The following is a 10,672-nucleotide window of genomic DNA, read 5'->3' as shown; positions in this document are numbered from 1 at the left end:
TCCTTCCTTCTTTACTTCCTTCCTTCCTTTCGTAATTTATTTTTGTCTATCTTCTTTTCTTTTTCATATATGCATTTTCTTTCTTTCTTTCTTTCTTTCTTTCTTTCTTTCCCTGATAAAGTATTGATTCCTACAGCAGGCCTGTCCTCTCTAAACAGCAGCCTGCAGTCTTCTTCATGTTATTCCTCAGCTCAGTATCACAACAGGCTGCTGCTGCTGCTTCATATCCACAACCAATTAATCCATCCAGTGTGGAATCAGAGTTTTTTAATATTCTGCACCATTCAACTCGCAGATGTAAAAAGCATTCTCAACTGACACAGATAATTACTATGATACATCCCGGAAAGGTTTCCATGTCTGAGCGCAATTTCAATAACCAAGTGCCGCGCTGCTAATTATTGATAAATAAAATTAGTTGGAGAAGTTTACGGGGCGGGGCGGGGCCGCGCGCAGGTGTCTGTTCCTCCAGCTCGACACATCAGAGCCCCGCGCGCGGAAACAGAGGCAAAGCGAAGCGGAAATGCTCCTGACCTGTAATCACCGAGAACAGCGGGGACTTAATGATGTTTTGGTCTGCTGATCAAATTTCACATTTTCACACAATCATTTTGGGCACCTGCGCAGAAAACAAAGCCCGGGGAGAAACTGCTGGCCCGTAGGAACAACTGGAGCTGTGTGTGCGCGCGCGTGCGTGTGTGTACAGGCACGCGCGCAGACACGAAAACACACGTACACACTTTCTGGATTTCTGAGGTTCTATTTTACTCTCTTTGTAACATTAACTTATATGTTCTATGTAAAACACAAACACACACTCCTACACACACACACACACACACACACACACACACACACACACACACACACACACACACACATACACACACACACACACACACACACACACACACACACCCCTTTTTATCCACGAGGCCACAGTCTCGTGCACAGCTCCCTATAAAAGGTGACTCCAGCCAACAGACAGAAGTAATAAATAGATTGTTGCTGATGCAGCAGAAAGCGGCACACCTGTATGACTGGGTCATTAAAACGCTGTGGAGTCTCTTACACACACACACACACACACACACACACACACACGCACACACTGACCAGCTCACACACCCGAGGCCTAACAGACACAGTACAGTGGACAGGAGGCAGATAAATGGATATTTAGCTCCCTCTACTGGAGCCTGTCGGTAAAGACCATATGCTGCCTTCAGGTGCTGCTCGTAAGGTTCCACTTCTGACATTAAAAGTCGTTAAAAGGACTTGTCTCTCATGACAAAAATAATTATTTGAGGGCTGCTGTTTTATTTAATAATAAAGAGTCACAGAGCTGTGTTGTGAAGTGGTCGCAGAATGAAGAGGTGAAAACAGATATGTAATTGTTTGATTCATTTATTAAAACCTAAGGATGCATGACAGTGAAAAGGTAAACAGTGAAAACAGAAACGTATTTACATAGGCTGCCAAACAATAACATACATTATTACATGGCTTTGTTGAATTGGCCAGTGAACGCATCCTGAGGTGTTATTTCTGAATAACAAAGCGCTGTTTCACATTTAATCATATCACTCCGCAGTCAAGAAGTCCGCTCAGTTTTGTCGATTCCTAATGGCATTAACTAGCGACACCTGGTGCCAAAATGACAGACTCCTTGGTTAGCCTCCTGCTGGACTTTGTTTTGGAGAAAGCTTGTAAGCTACTTTAAGTTGTAATAAAATCATTGAATCAATATTTTGAGTCAAATGATTGAACAAACACTGTAATGGCTGCACATAATGCCTTACAGCACTTTAATATCAGTTGTTGACACGGCCTCCATGCCTCCACGCCTCCAGTTCCTACACGCCCCATCCTGGCAACTCAGCCACCACAGAAAATCCCCACTTCCCCCTCTTGGCTTGGGTCGTTCATGCGCGCTCAAGTTGTAAAGCTGGCATTTCCGACAGCACCTGAAGGCAGCACTCCTCTGTGTACACCATAAGGATTATGGGTACAGCATGGGGTGAGTTGCATAAGGTTGCTAGAGGAAGCTTCAATGGAGGGTGTTGCATCCCGGGCCCTCTGCAGAACTTCACACTGCAGCCTGTAGCGCCGTGTTCTCCGTGTGATGCAGCGGATCACGAGCCTCGCTGCATGCCGGGAGCTCGGCGGCCTCGCGACCCGAACATCCCGGGCCTGTCCCGGGAAGAGGAGCCCGGACTCTAGGCGGCCCGCCGCGCACCGGCAGCGGGCGGTTTGGCATCATGTGTGTCCTGTACGTCCCTTTACCGGAGAACCGGCAGCACCGGGCCGGGGGCTGTGCGGGCTCAGGGGGCGGAGGGTCGTGTTCGCCGGTCAGAAACACAGACTGTTCAGCACGGAGCGGGGCGACGAGCCCGGCAGCTCCGGCGGTCACCCCGGCATCTCGGTGGTCGGCATCCCAGACCCGATCACCTTGATCCGGTGTAAAGTCATGATGTACCTCATAGAGCTGTACTTTGAGATAGGCATCACCTCCGTGGAGTTTGACAAAGGAGTGAAGCAGGTAAACTACTGACAGGGGTGGACAGAGTAGGATATATAAAAATAATAACAACAACAACAATAATTAAATGTATGCTTTGAAGCCCTTTGAGACTAACTGTTATTAAGGGCTATACAAAAACTTGACTAAATAAAATGAGTACAATAAACTTTATATAGCTCATATCTAAGCACAGTGCTTTAGGCCTAGACATAAACACAAGGATAGTGTAAAATAGATCATGAGGAGGCAAAGATAAAGAGAAAGCAAGGGAAAATACATTAAAAGAAGAATAAATAAATTCAAGATGAAAAGTGGGCAAAAGCTAAAACAAATACTTCAAAGCATGTCTGAAGTGTGTCTTAAGAAGTTATTTAAAAGATGATACTGAAATACCCCCAACATTTTTAACAAATCTCAAAAGTTATATTTAACTGTTTTAAGATCAAAATGTAAAAAAAAAAATCAAAGGGCTTTAAGGCCTTGACTTTAGATGTCTCAATTAAAGACACTAAGACATTTTTTATTACATTATGTTTTGGCATTTTTTCCTTTATGAGATAGATCAAAGTTGAGAGAGACAGGGAAGAGAGGGGGATGACATGGGACAAGGGCCCCAGGCCAGAGTCTAACCCGGGACGTCACAGTTACATGCTATGAACTTAAGCCGACTGAGCCACCGGGACCTGTAGACACTCTGTGTTCATAGAAACAGGGACATGACTTGTAGCACTGGCTTCAGTCAGTATGGTACAGGTCGATAAAAGTCACCTTGTCCTTCCTTCCTTCCCAGGCCTTGGTCCACATCTCCAACATGATGTCCAGTGGCAGATTCAAGGAGCTGAGGGGGATAGTGTCAAATGAGGTACCTGATCACACACACACACATACACACTAGGGCTGCAGCTATCGATTATTTTAGTAATCGAGTATTCTACCGATTATTCCATCGATTAATCGAGTAATCGGATAAGAAATACTTTTGCTTTATTAAAGAGCAATAGTAAATATACAAAAGAGAAAAGCTGTCCGCACGAAGCTGTCCATACGACACTGTGATTTACTGAAAACGAGGTGAAATAATAATTATTATTGATATTTATTACTAGGCCTAAATATCATACAAGTTCATAAGACTGGCTAATGTACATTTATTTACTATGTTGAAGGGTTGCCCTACACCTGCTGACCCTACTCACTGCAATCAAACTAAACTGAATATACCTGCTGTATTGGACTGGTGCATTTTAGGCTCCAATTGCTACTTACACCACCTGATATTTTGCTTTCTGGGGTATTTTATGCATCACTGTGAGGGGAGTAGGTGTGTGTGTGTGTGGGTGTGTGTGTGTGTGTATGTGTGTGTGACTATCATAATAATAACATGAATGAAGCTCAGGCTTTCACAAATTGACTGCAGCATTTTATTTTCTGTGGTTATTTTCTTGAGAAAAACTTAGCTAACTTAGGGACATCATAACTAGCCACCATATTGATTTACGTTCTTAACTAGCCATTACATATAGCCATAATTAACGTGCATTCTTTACTAGCCTTCATCTCGTCCCGTTTTAATATTAAGTGCTGACTCCGCCCACCCGGGCCAGTTTCGGCGTACGCCGGTAGCAATTACAAGTGGACCCTATCCTACAGTCCCTGCTCTCAGCGGAGGGAGGGAGCTACACTGTGTGGGAAGCGCTGTGACCGTCAGACCTCTCTGGATTAGACAAGCAAGTAGAGAAAACCGGCATCAACCGAACCAATTTATTGCCAAATGCTTTGGGATTCAACACATTAACATTGCTTCCCATGGTCAGAAAAAGTCGGCAGATTTGTCGCTAGTCGCTTTTGAGAAATAAAGTCACCAGGGGGGTCTGAAAAGTCTAGTGACAAAGTCGCCAAGTTGGCAACACTGGATCCGAAACTTTGGACACTTTCTGTCGTTTTCTCTGGCCTGTCTCTTCTCTTCGCCCCTCGCTATTTTCTCTCTCTTTCGCCAGCGCGTTGTGCAACAGTAATAATCATCCGTGCGAAACACTGAGTGTGTATATAGTTATATGGATTAAACGAAGCTTCGATGCAAAGAATTTGCATCGATGATTTTTAGTAATCGAGTTACTCGAGTTTCTCGATGAATCGTTTCAGCCCTAATACACACACACAGATGCAATAGGGGAATGTATTCAAATGAAAAAAATGACTTACCCTTGTTGATACTCTCCTCTCTGATCTTCTCTGTTGTTGTTGCAGATGGTAGATTACGTTGAGAAGAAGTGCAAGTCTCTGTCTGATCTTCAGAGGCAGCAGCTCGCCGCCTCAATGGATGACATTGTGTTTCTGCTGCCTGAGGACGTGTCTGTGGTCTTTGACCAATATGGTGAGTCTTGTGCTATCAGTTTATTAGTCTACATGGATAAAAGTATGTTCTTGTATGCATTGACAAGTGCATGCACAGTGCAGTGGCTTACATTTTGAAGTATCTGAATTGTATTTGTATTTATGGTATTGTATTTGTTATAGATATTTGCCAGACTGGGTTTTATGGTGTTGTTTCATTATATGAAATCCCTGGACTAGCTGAGAGAATTTGTGTGGGAAAGTTAATGAGGCTGTGATCACAAAGGACGCTTTCTTGAACGCACCTGTGCCTTTTTTCAGTTATTTTCAAAGGTTTGGTCGTGGCAGGAGCGCATCTCCTCCAAAGACTTTTCAACAATGTTATCCCCTTTGTTACTTCAGGTTACCTAGCTAACACTAATTGGATAGCTTGCAAGTTGTTGTCAAACTTTGTGTTGCACAGCAACAAGAGTGATGTAACGCTCCTTGTTCCCTTTGACTTGTTGATCGCCGTTACTAGTGACACTCACAGCTGCGCTTTGCAACTGAGCAGGAGAAAAAAGGCTCCTGTCTGATCACAGGCTTAGAAACACTCTGCATTTCCTCAGTAACTACTGCCAAGGTGCAAAGCATTTAACCCCCAGCTGCTCCAGTGGAGCTGCTCCAGTGTCCAGCAGTAGGAGACTTAGGTGTAATGGACGGCTCCCACGTCTGAATGTGTGTGTAACGGTATTAATGTTAAGAAGGATGTTGCTGAAAAACAGCACAAGTGCCTGCAAGCCTTCTCTGGATAAATAACGGTCAGAAACCTCTGTTACTGACTGAGCTGTTGCTGGTCTCTGGCTGCCCTCTGCTCCCTCCAGGTAGGAAGTTCTGCTTCGTCGTCATGAGGTTTTGGCTCCTGTCAACACTGGAAGGTCCCGACGACCCAGAGGGCACAAAAATCTTCAAAGTCGCCTCCAGTGAAGACGGCGGCCCACAGAAGAAAATAGTGACTGCTGTCTATGAGTAAGAACTGCACCTCGCTCAGCTTGACGTCCATCTACATCACAAACATGCCATTCATCCACATGTATGGATTACCATCAAATCTCTCCTAATTACGTTCCATGCAATCAATTCCATGCAACGCGTGCCGGCTCTCTTTGAGCTGAAAGCTAATTGTTGATCATTAATTTGCTAAGATGTGCTATGTGCCAAAATCTGTTTATTTTATTTGCTCCATGTACACTATGTTGAATCGCAATTAAGAGATTCAAATATTTAGTCAGAAATTTAATTATATGTTAGCAAAGGCTCGAAATTACCTGCAGGCCTTCCAACACATGGCATCTCTTTTGAAGGATGGGTGAGAGCCACAGCTCTGCAAAAACTAATGGTGGCAAGTTTAATGTTTTTCAAATCCGTGCAGAAGTTATGGTATATAACTTGTTTATGACTTAAAAGGATAATTTTGGCAAGATATACCAGAGTGTCATGTGTGGGTGGGATGGGGGATTCATGTAACATTTGATGCCTGGCTAGGGAAAATGTTGAATGATGATATATTTATTCCACTAGGGGACTGCCACTAATGCACCTCAAAATAAGAGAATTATCAATAGAGGTGTTGATGGTAATAAAAGTAAATAAAAGTGAAGAAAATAAAAAGAAGAGCAGGAGAGAATGACCATATTGATCATTATTTCTGTAAGGTAATAGTGAGGCATAATGGCACAAATTCCAAACATTATAAAAAAAAAAGCTGTGAGAAGAAGTGAGTACTTGACTGTGTGTCAGAAAGTAAAGATTCCAGTTCTGACCATGTGGACTTCTGTTATTGTAATACTTCAGCTGTTGGACTTTCAGCGGTTCTGGATTGGCTCTTCATACAGAAACAATCTCCTCTTTGACTTTTGGCACGGACAGAGCCGCTGACATGATTTGCCACCGAGACAGAGAGAGAGGAAATAATTGCACTTCTGATCCATGGAATAGTAAAAGCCTCTTTCCGTTTCCAATCAGTAATCCGGTTAGGAGTTGGACCACACGGTGTGGCTATTCTACCTAATACCCACCTATCTAGTTAGCCAGATTCTCTTTCCTATTGTTTCAGGTCTTAGACTCCCCCCTCAGAAAGCCTATTACACTTCAAATGTTATCCCTGCTCTAGCAAACACACAGTTTGGCAGGATAAGGAAGCCGTTTTCAGAATCCTCACCTCATTATTTTCAAGGTGAGCAGAGAAGCAAAACTTTGACTGAATGTCTAGGTTTCGCTGATCCACCTTTTATGTCCGTTTTTTGTAAAGGCTTTTACTTTGCAAAGGAATTAAAGGGTGCTACTCTAAAAGCACGCCTTTAGTAGTCACAAGGCTTCTTCAGACTCTCACTCTCTTTTTGATTCTCAACATAGGGCTGTGACGCTAAAAAACTTGGCATGGGGAAATAACTGCCATGACAAATAATATTTTCATAAAACTAATGTTTTTTCATCAAAGGTGAATGCTGCAAAAATGCAGTATTCACATGATATTCCTTTCCCTGAGAATATTGTGTGTATTAGTGCAGCTTTGTTACTGTGTCCTATAAGAAGAAACGTGAGTTTGTCTGCCCTCAAAATCTGTTAGGTCAGACAATCAACTGGCAAAGATGTATAAAAGCAAATGTAACAAAACCAGGGATGATTTCCTGGGGATGAGACTTAAAAATGACAGTAAAACCAAATTTCCTGGTTAAAACCTAATAGCAGTAGCCTCAGTGTGAATGCGAAAACAAAGTCTTCCATGTATTGGCAATAGAGGAGAGGCAGGGTGTGCATGATTTAGATTAGTTGTCTCTCTTATTTCAAGCTCTGAGAGAGACGTTCATATTAATAAAAGTGCGTGAACTATATATGTTGGGCTCTTTCTGTCTCCTTTTCCCAGATTCCACCGGGAGCTGACGAGGGGCGCGCCGCCTGATTGGACGGTCACCAACGTTTGGCACTGGCCCTGGAAAATGGCTGAGTGAATTGTGACGTCACTCATCAGGATACAGCAACAGACCAATCATAGACTGAACTGTGTATTTATCTATGAAAGACAACATTCAAGTCAGTCGGAAAGTGTCCATTTGGATGATATGAAATGCGACCCAGAGCCAAAGCACTTCAGCAGTGCAGACACCTCAACACCTCAGTTTGTATAAATGAACCCACACTCCTGCTGTACAGTCAGCCTCAGGTCCCCAGACTCTCAGATGCCTTTAAAGCCCCCCCACCCCCCCCCCACCCCCTCCCTCCAGTGACTTCACTCACAATTTGGAAAGATTGGAAGCAAGCCTCGCTAGCAAGTCACTGGTTTACAAGGCAGAGCAGGAGAAACAACTGCTACCTGTCAGATGAGAAAGACACAGCTGTGCCTCCCTGCTCCGATTCACCTGCTGAACACCAGAACCTCATTTTGACTGAGACTGTGATTGGTGGAGATACACCACTTTAACTGCTTTTAGCTTAGATACATGAATAGGGCAATGCGGTCAGTGGAGGAAGACTTTTAAAGCATCTTCTTAAGAGTAAAGTAGTGCCTATATGTCTTGCTGAGTCTGTCAAAGAATTATCTTGTATGAATAAATTGGTGACACCAAACTGTACCCATGTCCCTTTCATTTACCAATACACATGATCCCCCCCCCCCACCCCCGTTCACACCCACTCTCAATACTGATATTACCCAAACAGTATGCTATCCTTACATGGCACCTACACTTCGGCCTTTACACAAGTTCAAGTATTTCTATAGCCCTTTATCACAAGCATGTCTCATAGGACTTTACAGAGAAAGAGCCCAACTAGATCTAACTGATCAACAATCAATCATAGAACAGAATGATGTAAGACAAACACAAGGAAGGAGAACAAAGCACAAGACACACAATAGCAAATTTACACCTAGTCCACAACTTCTCACCCAGTAGTTTCTGACCTCAACAACAACAGGCTGACTCTACATCAGCGTTAAAGGTGAAGTCCTCATATTTCATAGTTATTTTCTCCACATGCGGTGTTAACTTGTGCTTAGTAGGCCAAATATCAGTGTTCTGGTACTTGTGATATCAAGCAGCACGCAATAAGATAATCCATTTTCCATAGCAAGCAGGAGGGGGCGTATGTTCTATATGGTTGTCGGCTACGCAGTCGACTGTCGGAGCAAGTACTTTGTCGGTCGACAAGAGATCACAACATGTGCAAGTCTTTAGCCAAATCAAAGTAGTTGTATAGCAGTGCTGCAAGCAAGAGTGACAAATTGTACCAGAAAATTCCCCACCCGATCAAGTAACTCAAACGCATCCCGTGTTCAAGCCCACTGTAATTGCCAGAAACGTGTCACTTGTCAAAAACATCACGACTGACAGGCTAGTGAATGCTGCGTGTCATCCCATTCTGTTAAAGCTCGCTGCAACATTATTAATGTTGACAACATATCTGACAAAAAGGGAGAATTCTGTCATTAGCGACCGCTAATTCATGCATAATGAAATATGCTAAGGGATTATTCTAATTTTCTTGCATAGTAATAGGCGGTCTGTGGAAGTTTGCGTGGGGGGTTTTTGGTTCCAGTGGAGCATCTCGGAGAGTCATAATGAGATTATATGAGTGCGGTTAGCTTAGCACATGTCAATATGCTCATGGATATGGTGAGAGCACATTAAACAATTTATCACGCCTGTGCGTCATTCAGTTTAATGGAAATTAACAGAAAACAAACAAAACAAGTGGCGAATGTACAAAAAGCTAATGGTTTTATTAGTAGTTATTTTACTGTTTTGTAATGTTCTGACATGTGGATCAGTAAAGGCTATGTGCCAACCTGTTTCATTAATCTGGTTAGCGAAACAGATTTTAAACAATTACTCTTAACTCTGCGTGTGTGTGTGTGTGTGTGTGTATGTGTGTGTGTGTCTGCATGCCTTCCTGTGTGTATGTATGTCTACATGTATTGTGCTAGCTCCGTCAGACTTACATATTAAGGTTGATTAATAGAATTACAAAGTAAATATGTGTGGAAATTAAATCAAATACTATGACACAAATGACTTCAAATGATAATGTATAGAGAACGTGGTGCTGGATATTTAGTTAGATGTCTCACCAGCATAGAAACAGTCACACAAGCAGTTATTGTTAAGTCCAAAGCAATCAGTTGAAGATTTAACACTGTTTCACAGCAGCTTGGGCGTACCAATAAAAGACGTCACTTCCAAGAAAAGAAACCTCAAATATAATACTGAATGTTGACATGATGAATGAGCTGTTTCTACACGAGGCACTAATTGTTCCATTTTAATTGAAATATTGTCATGAACAAGCACGATGTAGGTAAAAACAACTTTTCTTTTTAGTCTGCTGACCTGTTTGTCTCTACATGCTGTATGTGCAGGTATTACTTAAATATGTATTTAATAGCTTTAAATACTGTCTGATCTGTTTATGTTCTGTTTCTCAATAAATTCAAGTCAACGTTCAATAATGGTCAAGACGAAGACACGTCCGATTCAAAATAGACACCAAACAGAACAAGACAAGTCCAAAACGTCAAGATCTGACTCGAGACTGTGACTGGACTCATGTACTGCAGCCCCGAAATGCATCATAGTGGACAGTGTTGATAGAGGCTGAATTATGGCTGTAGAATATACATACTGTACATGCTGCTTTGCACAACAACGTGAGTTCTTCTTCCTCGGACGCAAACCTTGGTAAGTTCATAGACATCAGCCTGGAGCTGGATATTACCAAAGACACTTCATTCTGACTGGATCTTCCTCCATGACTACTGGCATGGTGATCAGTGTG

The 10,672-nt window shown here is 42.7% G+C and overlaps 1 protein-coding gene across 3 annotated transcripts; it reads left to right on the top strand.

Annotated features, from left to right (window-relative positions):
* Window positions 1–2,012: 2,012 nt before the first annotated feature.
* Window positions 2,013–8,469, top strand: LOC139931037 (m-AAA protease-interacting protein 1, mitochondrial). 3 transcript variants are annotated; one of them, XM_078287319.1, is made up of 5 exons: window positions 2,013–2,428; window positions 3,315–3,386; window positions 4,772–4,898; window positions 5,623–5,866; window positions 7,764–8,469. In XM_078287319.1, exons 1-5 carry the CDS (start codon window positions 2,126–2,128, stop codon window positions 7,846–7,848), a joined length of 831 nt encoding a protein of 276 aa, XP_078143445.1. In that variant the 5' UTR covers window positions 2,013–2,125; the 3' UTR covers window positions 7,849–8,469. The 3 variants fall into 3 exon arrangements, with proteins under 3 accessions (XP_078143445.1, XP_071780516.2, XP_078143444.1); XM_071924415.2 differs by having other exon boundaries at window positions 2,013–2,542; window positions 5,722–5,866; XM_078287318.1 differs by having other exon boundaries at window positions 2,013–2,542.
* The last annotated feature ends 2,203 nt before the right edge of the window (window positions 8,470–10,672 follow it).

The sequence above is a fragment of the Centroberyx gerrardi genome, chromosome 12, assembly GCF_048128805.1.
Source record: "Centroberyx gerrardi isolate f3 chromosome 12, fCenGer3.hap1.cur.20231027, whole genome shotgun sequence".
NCBI lineage: Eukaryota > Metazoa > Chordata > Actinopteri > Beryciformes > Berycidae > Centroberyx > Centroberyx gerrardi.
Note: the sequence above shows the minus strand (reverse complement) of the source record. Positions and strands in the feature narration are given on the sequence as shown.